Raw genomic sequence first — 18513 nt, forward strand, 5'->3', positions numbered from 1 at the left:
CTAGCTAGTTCTTCCTTTTAAACAGCAAAAGGCGTACTCTGTCGACTCCTTTGTTTATATAGAGAGTACATCCTCGTGGTATTATCCTTGTGGATTTTAAATGGTATCTCAAATGTTTGGGATAAATTTGCCCATGTGCTATTTCGCCCTCTCTGTCGCTGTCACTTGTTCCCGAGTCCTGTGTGTGATGATGCGGCTCTGCAGGAGCGGTGTGTTGAGCAGGCGAGCTAGCTAGCTAGATCGGCACAAAACACACCAGTCATGACATTGCAGCTTTCTTCAAATGATCCCGTCACTAAAGCCACGACCTCCATGATGTTACAGGGACAAGGCAGAGGCACAATGTCTGATACGATGTGTTATTCTTACCTGCTCGTCGAATCTACTAATTACGGCCTGAACCCATTCCACGGGTTTATGCGCCGCCATGGCCGGCCGGGTGCGAGCCGCGATGGGCCACCTGAATTATCCGTATAAATAATGATTCCTCTGCAATTTGCAACCAGTTAATGCTCAAAATCCGATGTTGATGGGGTTATTTTTCTTTATTTTAGCAGACACACCACCATGTCGCCATGACAGTACCGGAAGTTTGAATCCTCCTTCTCAATGAAATGAAGCAGGCACTGATGCTGCTTTGAGAAACAGCTAACATTACTGCGCGTGCGTTGCAAGAATCTTTGCGGCGACTAGTATGAATGTAAAAACGGGGGATTGGACCAATGCCGTGTGTTTTCATCAATGACAGGCTTTAGATAACAAACCGGTGATGTCACACTGCCTTGTGATTTTAGATCAGAAGAAACAGAACCATAAACATTTTGCAGTTACATTATAAGAAAAATGCATGGTAACAGTAGACCAGATAGCCATTCGATCTGTGTACATCATCAATATGTACAATATAATACTCCAGTCCGTAGTATGAGCTGGTATTCTACGCTGTTGTGTAACCTTTTTTTCCTGTTATGTCCCTCCCTGTCTCTTTTCTCCTAGGAAATATTTAATTGTTAATATTTAAGAAAGGATAATGGGCTTGCCTTTCAACCTATGAATGATCTCTTAGCAGATTGTTCTTTAGAAAATATATTTCCCTCATTCACCTACAGATGAGCCTTTCGTTCCTACAGTATGAATGGAGTAGCCTACTGGCTGCTATTTGTGAATGTGTCTGTGGAGTGAGGAGTGGGGGGCTGAATGCGCGAGAAAAGGGGAGGGAGTTCCTTAATAGCTAATGATATATATTTTTTTTAATGTTGTACCTATATTTATCTACATTTACATTTAAGTCATTTAGCAGACGCTCTTATCCAGAGCGACTTACAAATTGGAAAGTTCATACATATTTCATCTGGTCCCCCCGTGGGGAATGAACCCACAACCCTGGCGTTGCAAGCGCCATGCTCTACCAACTGAGCCACACGGGACCATCTAGGCAAGTCAGTTAACGTCCACGGGACGGTTGAGCTAACGTAGGCTAATGCGATTAGCATGAGGTTGCAAGTCCCGTCGCTAAACAAGTAACAAGAACATTTCCCAGGACATAGACATATCTGATATTAGGAGAAAGCTTAAATTCTTGTTAATCTAACTGCACTGTCCAATTTACAGTAGCTATTACAGCTATTGTTTGAGGAGAGTGAACAATTTTGAACATGAAAAGTTATTAATAAACAAATTAGGCACATTTGGGCAGTCTTGATTTTTAAAAAAATTAACAGAAATTAAATGGTTCATTGGATCAGTATAAAACTTTGCAAGTACACTGCTGCCATCTCGTGGTCAACATCTAAATTGCACCTGGCTGGAATAATACATTATGGCCTTTCTGTTGCATTTTAAAGATGATGGTACAAAAAAATCAAAAGAACGGTTGGTTATTTCTTTGTAGTATCTTTTACCAGATCTATTGTGTTATATTCTCCTACCATTCTTTAATATTTCCACAAACTTCAAAGTGTTTCCTTTCAAATGGTACCAAGAATAGGCATATCCTTGCTTCAGGGCCTGAGCTACAGGCAGTTAGATTTGGGTATGTAATTTTAGGCAAAAATTGGGGGGGAAAGGGCGAATCCTCAAGAGGCTAGCCACTTGACTACCTGCCGCCCCAATTGGTAAAATCAGAAGTTCTGTATCTAGTGTTACATAATATACATAGTGTTTCTTATGACAACCTTATGATACAGTCAATCCATTGCATAAGAACAATTATTGTTTACCTATATAGAACAAAAATATAAATGCAACATGCAACAATTTCAATGATTTTACTGAGTTACAGTTCCTATAAGGAAATCAGTCAATTGAAATTAATTAATTTGGCCCAAATCTATGGATTTCACATGACTGGTCAAGGAGCGCAGCTATGGGTGGGCCTGGGAGGGCATAGGCCCACCTACTTGGGAGCCAGGCCTACCCACTCAGAATGCGTTTTTCCCCACAAAAGGGCTTTATTACAGACAGAAATACTCCTCCGTTTCATCAGCTGTCCGGGTGGCTGGTCTCAGACGATCCCGCATGTAAAGAAGTTGGATGTGGAAGTCCTGGGCTGGTGTGGTTACATGTGCTTGTGATGTACTGCCAAATTCTCTAAAATGACTTTGGAGGTGGCTTATGGTAAAGAAATGAACATACAATTTTCCGGCAACATCTCTGTTGGACACTCCTGCAGTCAGCATGCCAATTGCACACTCCCTCAAAATTTGAGGCATCTGTGGAATTGTGTTGTGTGACAAAACTGAACATTTTAGAGTGGCCTTTTATTGTCTACAGCACAAAGTGCAGCTGTGTAATGATCATGCTGTTTAATCGTCTTCTTGATACGCCACACCTGTCAGGTGGATGGATTATCTTGACAAAGGAGAAATGCTCACTAAAATGTGTGCACAAGATTTAAGAGAAATAAGCTTTTTGTACATGGAAAATGTATGGGATATTTTATTTCAGCTCATAAAACATGGGACCAACACTTTGCATGTTGCATTTATCAAAGCCAAAGCTAGATTTGCGTTGTAGTAAGTAGTTAGCTAAAATGCTAAAGTTGTCCGTGGTGAAATTCAAACACGTAACTTTTGGGTTGCTAGTAAGTAACCTTCTATCAATCTTATGTAACCACACCGAACATTACATACCCATTTGAGTGTCCCGGATTTACGTTTACTATGTTACTAGTCTATAAAATCAGAAGTGTGTTCAGTTCGCTTGATCGTTTGCTACGTTGCAGAACGGTTTGAACTGAACAACACATTTCCCCAAAACGTTCTTGTACGTTCTTGAACAGACGTTGAGGTGCATTTGCTCCCGTTTGGTGGGTGTGGCTTGAAACAATAAGTGATGCATTTAAGGGGAAGTGGCCATGTTGACAACGTTCCCCAACCTCTCTGGTTTTCAACTGGTAGTTCAGTACAGCACCGTTTCCGTTCAATTGAACATTCCACAACATTAAAAACGTACTGAAAGCAGGCCACTCGAACACACCGACATTGCGCAAAATAGTACGCAGCATCATCTGGATATGTATGCCACAAAAGTTCAACATTCACCTTCTGCTACCATTTCTGTCAAGACGTCTACGCATACAGTTTGACGCATACGTCAACGTACGCACCACACCGAACGCACTACAACTGCTTCTGCAACGCAATGCTGCAAGGAAAACGCAGCGTTTCATTGGAAATGAATGTAATACTGGTGTACCAAAATGCAATGACCTGTCGGTGTGTTCGAAGCACTCAAAACCACAAGAGGGGACGCAGTCAACAGCGTCAATTCCCATACACTGCAGCGTATGCCAATTTAAATTGTCATGAGAATCCATATAAACAGTTTTATTTGTTATGTTCGCTATGCAGCCCTTGTGTATTTGACTATTTGAGCAACGTCAGCGTATTTCCAGGCACTATAGTTTAATTTCGACTAAACAGTATCCTCAATCCAGAATGACTGTGCTTATCACCACTTTAGGGCATCACTATATGGTGCCACCGATAGAGGGCAGGTTGAGAACATTCATAATAAACATGACGCGACCGAGTGACAGAGGTGCAACCTATAGACCTTTTTCCAGTACACGACACACTGACATCACGCAGAGATATGCGTGACTCTTGGCGGCAGTAAGAAAGCCATCGCAATCTGCGCCCATTCAACATAGCCTAGATTTACGTTTTTATTACATCTAAACAAAATACGTTTTTGGGGTTCTCATACGCTTACAATTATGTTTTGATTCTTGCTTGAACAGTCTCTAACGCTCCGATCACACCGACAGTGTCTTTTGCGTTTTGGTACACCAGAATTGCATTCATTTCCAATGAAATGGCTGCGTTTGCCTCGCAGCATTGCGTTGCACAGGCAGTTCCAGTGCGTTCGGTGTGGTGCATAATGAATGCATCAAACTGAATGTGTATGCATCAAACTGAATGTGTACACGTCTTGACAGAAATGGTAGCAGAAGGTGAATGTTGAACTTTTGTTGCATACTAATCCAGATGATGCTGCGTACTATTTTGCACAATGACGCTGTTGGTGTGATTGAAGCATAACATTATATTTGGTTGTGATCTTTGCAAATAAACTATTTGGGATGCAGCAGTTGTTAGCTAGAATGCTAACGCTCATTGAAATTGGCTATTGCAAAAGCTAGCCAAAGAGCCATTTATTAAAAGTATAAATCAATTGATTTGGGATGATGAGACAAACATTATGTTAAGCAGGACATTCATACGAGCCTTAAAATCCAATTATAATCCAATGGAAGTGTGAAATGCACTCACAAGCAACATGAAAATAGAAGCTTTTTTGCTGCCGTTCTATAATGATGAGTGAGAACGTTACAGACGCACAAATATCCTACCGATCCAAAAATGCTACACCTTCCCTGTTATTGTAGTGGTGAGAGGTTAGCATGTCTTGGGGGTATGATATTTGTGCTTCTGTAACTTTCTCACTCAACATTATTCACGATTCATTCAGGACTATCCGTAACCATGGTAGCATCCACATGAATGTAAAGTGTTTAGAAACATATTCTATTCTTATTTACAATAAAAGTGACTCCAAAATGACACAATACATTATTAATCATTCATTTCTATTGGAACAAAATATTCTGAAACACAAGCAAAACAAACAGCAAATGCAACCAAACAAGTTTGTAGAGTCACAAGCTTGATGTAATCATTGCGTGCTAGGAATATGGGACCAAACACTGAATTTTTTACTACTTTAATACACATATAAGTGAATTTGTCCCAATAGTTTTAGTCCCCTGAAATGGGGGACAATGTACAAAAAGTGCTGTAATTTCTAAACAGTTCACCCGCTTTAGAGGAAAATACCCTCAAATTAAAGTTGACAGACTGCACTTTGACCTCATAGTTATTGTACAATTTAAAATCCAAAGTGCTGGAGTACTGAGCCAAAACAACAACAAAAAATAGCCACTGTCCCAATACACAACCACCAAGCGACCTCTTAAATAGCGCAGTGAAAAATGACTGGTGGCAGTTGAGTTGAGTTGATTTTTACAGGGACAGTGCACATTAATCAACGTTTCAGTAAAAGTGCCGGTTTTAGCCAGCCGGCTAATTTTCAACCGCAGTTCCTGGGCAGGTTATTAAAAACAATTACAATATAGACAATCATTGAGCAGTGAGCACACGCAGAGCAACATAGGACAAGCAAGACGTAGCATACAGACAGAGCAACATAGAACAAAAAGCAGCAAGACAAAATTCATAAAAGCAGCAAAGTGTTTCCACACCTCACAAGCTACAGACAACAGACAACATGGATAGTGGCTAGTGGCAATACACAGCTAGGGATTATGTTCACAAATCTGATTGTCCATTAGCCATGTCTTCATGCATTTTGTGAAAGTGTGATATGTGGTGCAGTTATGTGTGTCTGATGGCAGTGTATTCCAGACATGGGAAATTCTCACAGAGAAAGTGGATTTACTAAAGGTGCTTTTCCTTAAGGGAACTATACAGTCACCTCTTATGGCAGACCTTGTGGATCTGCTGCCATATGTTTGGGTTTTCTGTTTAACAAAAATACTGAGTGGAGGGGGAGCCAGGCCATTTAGGATCTTGAATACAAAACATGCATCGGTGTATTGCACAAGATTTTCACAACTCAGGAGCTCATGCTTTCTGAAGATGTAACAGTGATGATGGCTATTGGGCTTCCTATCAAGCACTTTGAGAGCCTGTTTGTAGACAGACTGAATAGGTTTTAATGTTGTACAGCAAGCTTGGGCCCAACTAGTCAAGCAGTATGTTAAGTGGGGGAGTATCATAGATTTAAAGTACAGTTTTGCTACCTCTGTAGCAAACAATAGTCAAACAATTTTGTATAAATGGGAAATTAGCTAGGTTGAATTTGGTTATTTGAATTACCTTTTTCACATGCTTTTTAAAAGAGAGGTTCGAATCAAGTATGATGCCAAGGTACTTAAAATCAGATACCACCTGGAGCTTCTCCCCTGACACATAGACATCTGGCTCAGTAGCATCTGTTGCCCTCTTTGTGAAGAACATGCAAACAGTTTTTTTTCACATTGAGATGCAATCACGAGTCACTGAGCCATTTTGTAACCTGGACCATTACAGTGGTGAGTTCTTGTGCAGCTTGTTGTTTGCTCTTTGCATGCACATATATCACTGTATCATCTGCATACATTTGAACTTCAGACCCAGTACAGACAGAAGGCAGATCATTAATGTACAGGCTGAACAGGAGGGGCCCCAGTATTGACCCTTGGGGAACGCCCACATCATAGCTAAGAGTGGGCGACAGCTCATTGTTCACTCTGACACACTGAGTTCTGCCTTCAAGGTATGATTTCATCCATCTCAAGGCATCGGGGGAAAAGTTTAACTTGGACAATTTTGTGATGAGAATCTCATGGTTAACAGTATCAAAAGCCTTCCTTAGGTCCAGAAACACAGCCCAAACAACGCCCCTTTGTCCATCTTGGACTTCACATTTTCCAGAAGAAAGCAGTTGGCCGTTTCTGTGGAGTGTTTTCGCTCTGAAGCCAAACTGCATGGAGTGTAATGTGAAGGGGGGCAATCAGTTGTTCTGCTACACACTTTTCAACAACCTTTGACACCATAGGTGCCTGTAGTTACTCACGTCAGCAGGGTCGCATGATTTAAAGATGGCCGTTATTATGGCCGACTTCCATACCATTGGAAACACCCCGAGACCAATAGATGTGTTGGTGACCTTAGTAATGGGACCAATGAGTGACTCTTTGTAGTTTTTAAGAAAGGTAGAGTCCAGCCCAAACACATCTTTGGCTTGAGAGATATTTAGTGAGCTAATCACCTTGTTCACCTTTGACTCAGAAACCTCCCTTATGATGAAGACGGGTTGAGCGTCATTCACTAGCACTGAGCCCAAGAAATCAGTGGAGGGGTTCTGTGTCAGTACCCTGACAGAGTCAATAAAGTAGGAATTGAAGGCTATTGCTATTTCGACTGCATCCTGTGTTAGATTGTTATTCAACATGATTTCTAGTATTTTTGCAGTGTTAATATGGTCTTTCCCTGTTAACTTTTTTAGATTCTCCCAGATCAATTTAGAATTTCCCTTTGCTTCACCAATTATGTTAATAAAAAAGTTTGCCTTGGCCTGTCTGATTTCTTTCATCACCTTATTTCTCAACATGGTAAACCTACGTCTGTCATGCTCTAATTGGGATCTTATGGCTATTTCTAGATCATAATCTCGTTCTTTCATCAATTTCCAGATTTCTCCATTTAACCGAGGAAGAGTGCTCTTTTGGCCAGGTTTGGATTTGATTTTCTTTCTGAAACCATTTATTGTAGTCTGGATTGTGGATAGAAAAACCTGACTATCAGCTTCCACGTCTGTATAGAACAAGAGATCATTCCAGTTAATTCCCATAATTGCGTTTTCATAGTTTAATTCACTCTTAGGTATTCTTAGTTGATCCGGCTTTCTAACAGTAAAGAGGTTAAACATGCTCTTAGACAGCTTTCTGGCTATAAGTGTCAGATTATGATCAGATAGCCCAGTAACCATATTGAATGATTTAGTCACTCTCTCTGGGTTATTACTGAACACCAAACCAATCTGTGTTTTAGAGCAACAAGTCACCCTGGTTGTTCCTTTAACTAGCTGTGTAAGGTCAAAGGTATTAGTGATTCGTTTGAGGGTTTTCCAACAAGACTTGTCTTCATAATTCATGTTTAAATCTCCCATTAAGATGACCTCTTTCCCAAAATCACATTCCATAAGCATGTTATTAAACTTATCAAAAAACACACTTTTGGTAGAAGGTGGCCTATACATTCCAATAAGTGTAAAATACATTTGGGGAGACAGTGTAATGTTCAGGCCAATACATTCTAGTTCATTATCACATGACCACTCAATTTGTTTACATCAGATATGTTCTTTAATGTAAATCATCACACCCCCTCCTCTTCCTTTAATCCAGTAAGGATGGAGGGCTGCCAGGAGGCCTACAGATGAAAAGGATGGCTAAAAGGTACTTTGTGAGAGAAAAAATATACACTACCGGTCAAAAGTTTTAGAACACCTACTCATTCCAGGATTTGTCTTTATTTTTACTATTTTCAACGTTGTAGAATAATAGTGAAAACATCAAAACTATGAAATAACACATATGGCATGATGTAGTAACAAAAAAAGTGTTAAACAAATCAAAATATATTTCTAATTTGAGATTGTTCAAATAGCCACCCTTTGCCTTGATGACAGCTTTGCACACTCTTGGCATTCTCTCAACCAGCTTCATGAGGAAGTCACCTGGAATGCATTTCAATGAACAGGTGTGCCTTCTTAAAAGTTAATTTGTGGAGCTAATCAGTTGTGTTGTGATAAGGTAGGGATAAGGCAGAAGACAGAAGATAGCCCTATTTGGTAAAATACCAAATAAGCAAAGAGAAATGACAGTCCATCATTACTTTAAGCCATGAAGGTCAGTCAATACGGAACATTTCAAGAACTTTGAAAGTTTCTTCAAGTGCAGTCACAAAAACCATCAAGCGCTATGATGAAACTGGCTCTTATGAGGACCACCACAGGAATGGGAGACCCAGAGTTACCTCTGCTGCAGAGGATATGTTCATTAGAGTTACCAGCTTCAGAAATTGCAGCCCAAATAAAAGCTCCCCAGAGTTCAAATAACAGACACATTTCAACATCAACTCTTCAGAGGAGACTGTGTGAATCAGGCCTTCATGGTCGAATTGCTGCAAAGAAACCACTACTAAAGGACACCAATAAGAAAAGACTTGCTTGCGCCAAGAAACACGAGCAATGGACATTAGACCGGTGGAAATTTGTCCTTTAGTCTGGAGACCAAATTGGAGATTTTTGGTTGCAACAGCCGTGTCTTTGTAGTGTATATCACCAATTGGCCTCTGCTGGTGGCTTCAGATTTGTCAACTTGCTTGTAGCAGCAATTGAGGGGAATCTGTAGATGACGATGGATTAGACCAGACATCCCAGCCAGAGCAATCTGTCGACCGGCCTACTAGCCTATTTCTAACCACCTGGAACTCCCAGTCATTTGAATACACTTCATGTAATTATAATGATTCACAGCACCATTAATGTCATCAGTATTTACTTTGTCAAAATCTTCAGAATTGAGCTTTTAATAAAAAATCTGAACCCTCCCACTACAATCTAAAACAGGACAAAGTTAGTAATTTTATCAGAACCTCTCTGCCCCCTGGGGGTGATGTAGAATTATGACAACATCTTAGTTCCAATATTAAAGTTTATTTGCTATGGAAACATTGTCGGTACAGAGAGAACAGACATACAGTAAGTAAGTGGAATTTGATAAATAGAAGACAATATTTGACATAGTCTACTCTAAATTAAATAGTTTATGAAAGAGATACAAATATTGATGAAAACATCTTGCCCAACATGATATCAACATTCGCCATCAGCAACATAGCAAAACGCCACTGTTTTTCAACACAGAAAATGTCCACACACAGAAGACATGACTTATCACTCATCGGTCTTTATAATGTTCTGATCAGATCCTACCCCTGTTGACCTTTGACCCCAGTGTATGTAACTCAAACCATAACAAGACAGAGTCATTACTTAGACCAGCACAGAGGACAGGCTCACGTCCCCTTCCACCTCCAGGATATCTATCTGCTGGAGCAGGAAGTGGCGGTGGTTGTAGCTGAACATCTGGACTCCATTCACCATCACCTTGTAGCACTTGGTGTCACACATAATGGTCACCTGAAACAGAGAGCCTGACATGAGTGCTGAGTTCATCCAAGGAAAAGCACACGGTACCATTGCAGCTAAAACACATTCAGTACTCATTTCAGCTCAAATTGTTCTCAATGCACAAAAAAAAAACATTAAAATATAGTTAGCTTCCATAATACAGTCTACAATCAGGTATATATTTTTTTATTTTACCATTATTTACCCAGGTAGGCAAGTTGAGAACAAGTTCTCATTTACAATTGCGACCTGGCCAAGATAAAGCAAAGCAGTTCGATAATGGAGTTTATACCGTAAAAGGCTGGCCTCTGTAGAAGGGCATGCCCCCGTTCCTCTCCTCTGGACCCCACTGTCCCTTCAGGAGACTATTACGCACGACAATGTTCTCATTAAACCTGGGGTTGAAGTGGAGCGCCACCCCCGAGTTGAAACGCAGGTTAACACAGAACCTGGAACCATAAAGACCATGATCATGGTTATAAGGCTTGGCCAGGAATATGTTAGGTGACCAAATAAATGAACGCTCTGTGGTAGATACAGGAAAGGGTGTGCAAAGGTAAGCCTACAAAGAGTATCACCCTTACCCATGTCGGCCATTGATATGCTGAAGGAATGACATAGTACTGTATAGCTCTGTAATGTACTGTTTCTAGAGAGGGAGAACTTTTCTGTCAGGGGAGCGTTACACAATCGTGAAAGAAAGAATTATGCAAATCATTTGGAGGGTGACAGACTAATCTGAAAAGGACCTTTTTCCTTACCATCTATCTGTATTGTCTGTAATGTGCAGGTACACGATTCATAGTACCAACTCTGACCCATAGCAGGTGACAAGCAAATTAATAATGCAAGATGTGTTTAAAATGAGAAAGCGTTACTTACTTATCAGCGTTGTGGTTGACCACACCCTGGACGATGATGTTTCTGCCTGGGTAAAGTCCACCTACCATTATATTTTTATATGGCACAACCTGAGAACACAGGATCCATAACATCACCATATTACCCTAACAATTGGTTTCGATACCAAATAAATTAATGTAATTGTTCAGTCTACACTTAGTCTGTAGGTTAAAGAAGGGGTACTTACGAAGGATGGCTGGGGAGTGTATGGAGGGGGTGTCTATAAAATAAACCTTGTACATTACCATCTGAAGAATAGCACCTTTCAGAACAGTCTCTAAACTACTTTAATCTTGTCAGAGTTTCATTTTCATTTCAGCTTTATTCATTTATATAGATCAATGATACGACTCCAATCAAATTCCTGATGTTGGCCTCTACTCTACAAATTTTGAACTCTAAAAAGTTGATTAATTTGAATGCAATGCACCTGAAAAGATCCTGGGGCGCAAAACGCAGCCGAGAAAGCCTACAAAACAAACAAACAGTTGTCAAACCAGTATCAAATTAAACAAGGAAACCATGAAAACAAGGAAAGCATGATCAACCCTCAAAGCTAAACTTGACTGAATGGAATGAAATGCAGTCATCTTATGAAAACACCCACCACAAGGAAAAAAGCTAAATACACCAAATGAGCCTCCAATCCAGCATGCTATAATCTACCTGTGTGGCATTACACCATTGAGGAGTTTTGGGACCTGATTTAATTTGATGAGACATGGCTTGGTTCCGTTGACCCTGCAAACAAAATGTCTCTCTTGGGTTATGGCTTATGCTACTGTTTTGTGAGGACACATATGTAGTAATGTGCTTAGTAGTAATGTGCTTATTACTAATTAGAAGTGTTTCCATACAACTACAGGCCTTATGTAAATCCAAATACTAAAACTCGTAACACTTGTATAACTAAGAATCCTGTTGATCAGTCTGTCTGGAGAATACTCACACTGTGTGGATGGACAAGATATCCTGGTTGGGGAGGAGGTGACTGGAGAAAAGAAAAAACATGTAATTTCTCTGTGTAGGATATGGACAGAATCTTGGTCAGCACATGTAAGTCTGATTACTATTTATTTAAATGTTTAAAGTAGGAACTTTGATTAAAGTAGCGACTTTGATTAAAGTAGAAACTGAGGGAAATACTTTTTTTGGACACTAAAAAGATGCCCAAAACATCATTACAATCATTATACACGCCGACCATGACCATTGCAAGTTGCAACTTGTTTTGCCAACTGGGTAGCATTCCAAACAACTGACCAAGATAAGCTAAGCTGATCCTTTGGAACGCAAAGATGTACAGTATTCTCCCAAACGGAGGACCTGTCAGATACTCACTGTAACTGCAGGGTTAGCGAAGGCAATGGATTGGATCTCCACTCCCCCATCCACGGAGATGGTGTCCACTCTGGAGAACGACAGCCGGTGCAGGTACTCCATGAAGTGGGAACCATTCACAATCAGCTGGGGTAAGACAGGATTTAGTAGAGACAAAAAAATCAATGGCACATGTAGGAAAAATAATGTATAAGGGTTTGAATCTTTATTCTCTAGAACAGAGATACAATGCAATTCAATGAGTCCACAGTAAAAAAAAAAAAATGTGGAGCCTAATCATCAGTGATAAAAGTCTCCTGACCGAATATGAATCTCTGTTGACCAGGAACATGAGGGTAAAGTTGGCCCCCCGGGTCATGGATGCAGGGTATTCACGCTCCTCTGGGCCCCACTCAGAGTGCTGCATGGTGTTGCAGACCACAACGTCTTTGGAGCCATCATATCGGGGGTTGAAGTGGAGGGCGATGTCGGGATTTCCTCTTGAGCCACATTGCAAATTCACATGAAACCTACAGAGAGAAAAAAGCGGGCCATATTTGAAAGTGATTAGGTTTAACAAGATCCCTCCTGTGCTGATAGTGAGTGACAAGACTGAGCTAAAGACGACATGGCTGTCATACAGTCAAAAAGAGACTCTACTAGAGTTCTACTAGGTAGGTCTACCTCTGGGATCCTGGCAGGACTCTCCCTGTCACAGTGATGGTCTTCCCCTCATGCAGAGCTCCCTGGATACGGCCAGTGAATGGCACTCTCTAGGACATGAAGCAAAAAACAACACTTGACCAGGCTGGGTAGCTAATGTCATTCACCAGCTTGTAGCTAGGTAGTCTGCCTGATAGAGCGAGGGACTTTGCAATAGACTTAGTTGAAAACTTTAAACGTTAACAATGGCCACATCAAGCATTGTGTAGCCAACAACAATTTAAACGGTTATAGTTTCCTTTCTCCTTACCTTCTTTCCTTAATTATATCAATCACTTAAGTTTTTAGGTGTCAAAGGTGGATATGAAAATGACAGGAAATATAGCCAGACCTATTCAATGTTTTTCAGTCCTGTTCTAATCCACTAAACTCATCACTAACAGACCCATTAAAACTTATTTTAGTTGCACCGGATGTGCTAGTGGGTGCTGGGCTAGAAGAAAAATGTGCAATCTGTGGGTCCAGAATATAAAAATATGGTGGAACATTACACCAAAAAGAATCCCCAAAATGACTCCTGAAACTCACATATAATGGGGGCTAAAAAAATGCATGTAAATACTGTCAAAGTAGAATTCTTACCGGATTGAAGAAGGGTTGCTGATAAGCCATGCTCGAGTGTGGATCTGATATGTCTGTGCGACTGTTTGGTGAATCTAGAGAGTGCAGCACATAGAGGTCCGGCGGTTCTCTTCTGCCACGTTCAAAACAACTGGAAACTCGGAAAAATACGAGGGGAAATCATGACGTCACTGACCTTCAGGTCGGAAAGTCGGAGCTCTAGAAAGAGGGACAAGTTCCCCAGTTGGAATTCCGAGTTGGATGACCGTTCAAATCGATTTTTCCAGGTCGGAGCTAGTAATTTTTCCGAGTTGTTTTGAACAAAATGATGCCGGAGATTTCCGAGTTCCCAGGTGTGTGAACGAGGCATTCGTAAATTCTTTTGTTTTTTGTTTCCTCTTCCATTAGTTTCGTTTCTCTGAAAATGACTCATGCGGTCATCGTTGTTTTACAGTAATTGAGATGCGGTCAAGCCATCCGCCATTCGCTCTTTAGTTTCCTGCTGAATTCAACACTTCGCGTATTTTCTGGTAGGGAGACTGAGTCGGATGCACTCTCATGCACAGATAGAGACGATAGCAATAAATCATTCCAAGCAAACAGTTTGAACCGCACTTATTCAATCTTCCATAATCAAAATTATACCAAATCGCAAATTATATTTTCGTGCCTTATCAAAAATGACTTTGATATCACAGGTGAGGTCGCAGAGGCTGCAGTAGCCTAACGGGTATGCCGTTTAGCGAATGTTAAATTGTTAAAGCAAGATGTGTTCACAGTCATGACTTACAAACACAGCACACACACAAATTGAGCAAATTGAGGTGACTAAACTGCTTGGAGAAATCCTGGATTATAAACTGTTATGGTCAAAACATATTGATACAACAGAAGCTACGATTGGGAGAAGTCTGTCCATAAGAAAGCGCTGGGCTGCCTTCTTAACAGCACTCAACAAGGCATGACCTACAGGCTCTTGTTTTGTCGCAACTGGACTACTGTTCAGGCATGTGGTCAGATGCCACAAAGAGGGACTAAGGAAAATTGCAATTAGCTCAGAACAGGGCAGCACGGATGGCCCTTGGATGTACACAGAGAGCAAACATTAATAATATGCATGTTAATCTCTCCTGGCTCAAAGTAGAGGAGAGATTGACTTCATCATTACTAGTATTTGTGAGAGGTATTGTCATGTTGAAAGCACTAAGCTGTCGGTTTAAACGACTAGCACACAGCTCAGACACCCATGCATACCCCAAAAGACATGCCACCAGACTAGAGGTAGACCGATTATGATTATTGGAGGACCAAAAAAAGCCGATCCCCAATTTATCGGCCGATTTGTACATATATATATATATTTGTAATAATGACAATTACAACAATACTGAATGAACAATGAACACTCTTCTTTTAACTTTATATAATACATAAATAAAACCTATTTAGTCTCAAATAAATAATGAAACATGTTCAATTGAGTTTAAATAATGCAAAAAACAGTGTTGGAGAAGAAAGTAAAAGTCCAATATGTGCCATGTAAGAAAGCTAATGTTTAAGTTCCTTGCTCAGAACATGAGAACATATGAAAGCTGGTGGTTCCTTTTAACATGAGTCTTCAATATTCCCAGTTAAGAAGTTTAAGGTTGTAGTTATTATAGGACTATTTCTTTCTATACCATTTGTATTTCATATACCTTTGACTATTGGATGTTCTAATAGGTACTTTAGTACTGCCAGCCTAATCTTGGGAGTCGATAGGCTTGAAGTCATAAACAGCGCTGTGCTTCAAGCATTGCTAAGAGCTGCTGGCAAACGCAGGAAAGTGCTGTTTGAATGAATGCTTACGAGCGTGCTGCTGCCTACCACCGCTCAGACTGGTCTATCAAATATCAAATCATAGACTTAATTATAATATAATAAACACACAGAAATATGAGCCTTAGGTCATTAATATGGTGAAATCCGGAAACTATAATTTCGAAAACAAAACGTTTATTCTTTCAGTGAAATACGGAACCGTTCCGTATTTTATCGAACGGGTGGCAAGTCTAAGCCTAAATATTGCTGTTACATTGCACAACCTTCAATGTTATGTCATAATTATGTAAAATTCTGGCAAATTAATTACGGTCTTTGTTAGGAAGAAATGGTCTTCACACAGTTCGCAACGAGCCAGGAGGCCCAAACTGCTGCATATACCCTGACTCTATATTGCCTGCTAACATGATTTTTGAAAAACTAAATATGGAGGTTTAAAAATATACACTTGTGTATTGATTTTAAGAAAGGCATTGATGTTTATGGTTAGGTACATTGGTGCAACGATTGTGCTTTTTTCGCAAATGCGCTTTTGTTAAATCATCACCCGTTTGGCAAAGTTGAAGTAGGCTGTGATTCGATGATAAATTATAAGGCAACACATTGATTATATGCAACACAGGACAAGCTAGTTAACCTAGTAATATCATCAACCATGTGTAGTTAACTAGTGATTATGTGAAGATTGATTGTTTTTTATAAGATAAGTTTAATGCTAGCTAGCAACTTACCTTGGCTCCTTGCAGCCATAAGGTCATTTTGATGCTGCACTCGTATAACAGGTGGTGAGCCTGCCACGCAGTCTTCTCATGGATTGCAATGTAATCTTCCATAATCGGCGTCCAAAAATGCAGATTACCGATTGTTATGAAAACTTGAAATCATCCCTAATTAATCGGCCATCAATCGGTTGACCTCTACACCAGAGGTCTCTTCACAATTCCCAAGTCTAGAACAGACTATGGGAGGCGCACAGTACTAGATAGAGCCATGACTACATGGAACTACACTGCTCAAAAAAATAAAGGGAACACTTAAACAACACAATGTAACTCCAAGTCAATCACACTTCTGTGAAATCAAACTGTCCACATAGGAAGCAACACTGATTGACAATAAATTTCACATGCTGTTGTGCAAATGGAATAGACAAAAGGTGGAAATTATAGGCAATTAGCAAGACACCCCCAATAAAGGAGTGGTTCTGCAGGTGGTGACCACAGACCACTTCTCAGTTCCTATGCTTCCTGGCTGATGTTTTGGTCACTTTTGAATGCTGGCGGTGCTTTCACTCTAGTGGTAGCATGAGACGGAGTCTACAACCCACACAAGTGGCTCAGGTAGTGCAGCTCATCCAGGATGGCACATCAATGCGAGCTGTGGCAAGAAGGTTTGCTGTGTCTGTCAGCGTAGTGTCCAGAGCATGGAGGCGCTACCAGGAGACAGGCCAGTACATCAGGAGACGTGGAGGAGGCCGTAAGAGGGCAACAACCCAGCAGCAGGACCGCTACCTCCGCTTTTGTGCAAGGAGGAGCAGGAGGAGCACTGCCAGAGCCCTGCAAAAGGACCTCTAGCAGGCCACAAATGTGCTCAAATGGTCAGAAACAGACTCCATGAGGGTGGTATGAGGGCCCGACGTCCACAGGTGGGGGTTGGGCTTACAGCCCAACACCGTGCAGGACGTTTGGCATTTGCCAGAGAACAATAAGATTGGCAAATTCGCCACTGGCGCCCTGTGCTCTTCACAGATGAAAGCAGGTTCACACGCACATGTGACAGACGTAACAGAGTCTGGAGACGCCGTGGAGAATGTTCTGCTGCCTGCAACATCCTCCAGCATGAACGGTTTGGCGGTGGGTCAGTCATGGTGTGGGGTGGCATTTCTTTGGGGGGGCCGCACAGCCCTCCATGTGCTTGCCAGAGGTAGCCTGACTGCCATTAGGTACCAAGATGAGATCCTCAGACCCCTTGTGAGACCATATGCTGGTGCGGTTGGCCCTGGGTTCCTCCTAATGCAAGACAATGCTAGACCTCATGTGGCTGGAGTGTGTCAGCAGTTCCTGCAAGAGGAAGGCATTGATGCTATGGACTGGCCCGCCCGTTCCCCAGACCTGAATCCAATTGAGCACATCTGGGACATCATGTCTCGCTCCATCCACCAACGCCACGTTGCACCACAGACTGTCCAGGAGTTGGCGGATGCTTTAGTCCAGGTCTGGGAGGAGATCCCTCAGGAGACCATCCGCCACCTCATCAGGAGCATGCCCAGGCGTTTTAGGGAGGTCATACAGGCACGTGGAGGCCATACACACTACTGAGCCTCATTTTGACTTGTTTTAAGGACATTACATCAAAGTTGGATCAGCCTGTAGTGTGGTTTTCCACTTTAATTTTGAGTGTGACTCCAAATCCAGACCTCCATGGGTTGATAAATTTGATTTCCATTGATCATTTTTGTGTGATTTTGTTGTCAGCACATTCAACTATGTAAAGAAAAAAGTATTTAATAAGAATATTTCATTCATTCAGATCTAGGAAGTGTTAATTTAGTGTTCCCTTTATTTTTTTGAGCAGTGTATATATATATTTTAAAATGAATGCTGGTATTTAAATGGCTGGATTGCTAAATTAGTTACTAGTTCGTTTGCTAATGTTCCTTAGCCGCAAACCCCAGCCATAGCCGCAGTGAACAGCGCTGTCTTGTAACATTTTTACAGATGAATAGTGGGAAGTATCTGAGCTTTGTTGCAGACTGTCTGCAGGACACCGGGATTTCACTACTAGAATTCAACTCGTGTCTTGCTTACAAGGTTTTTCCCCCACATCAACAATGCCAGTTGTAGACCAAATGCTGTTGATACTTGAAACTTTGTTATAGCTGATTTAGCAAGACGCTTCAAAAGGTCACCCGGTCGGGTCAGT

General features: G+C 41.1%; 1 protein-coding gene and 1 pseudogene across 2 annotated transcripts; both read right to left on the reverse strand.

Annotated features, from left to right (window-relative positions):
* LOC129868641 (neurofibromin-like) overlaps positions 1-645 on the reverse strand; it is an 82961-nt pseudogene extending 82316 nt beyond the window's left edge.
* Positions 646-9766: 9121 nt separating this feature from the next.
* Positions 9767-14522, reverse strand: LOC129868645 (galectin-9-like). 2 transcript variants are annotated; one of them, XM_055942806.1, is made up of 11 exons: positions 13792-14522; positions 13171-13259; positions 12809-13016; positions 12508-12633; positions 12116-12157; positions 11833-11907; positions 11597-11635; positions 11354-11386; positions 11146-11234; positions 10556-10712; positions 9767-10272 (listed from the first exon to the last, which is right to left on the reverse strand). In XM_055942806.1, the coding sequence occupies exons 1-11, from the start codon at positions 13819-13821 to the stop codon at positions 10126-10128; spliced, it is 1035 nt and encodes a 344-aa protein (XP_055798781.1). In that variant the 5' UTR covers positions 13822-14522; the 3' UTR covers positions 9767-10125. The 2 variants fall into 2 exon arrangements, with proteins under 2 accessions (XP_055798781.1, XP_055798782.1); XM_055942807.1 differs by lacking the exon at positions 11833-11907.
* Between the last annotated feature and the right edge of the window lie 3991 nt (positions 14523-18513).

This window comes from Salvelinus fontinalis, chromosome 13, assembly GCF_029448725.1.
Source record: "Salvelinus fontinalis isolate EN_2023a chromosome 13, ASM2944872v1, whole genome shotgun sequence".
NCBI lineage: Eukaryota > Metazoa > Chordata > Actinopteri > Salmoniformes > Salmonidae > Salvelinus > Salvelinus fontinalis.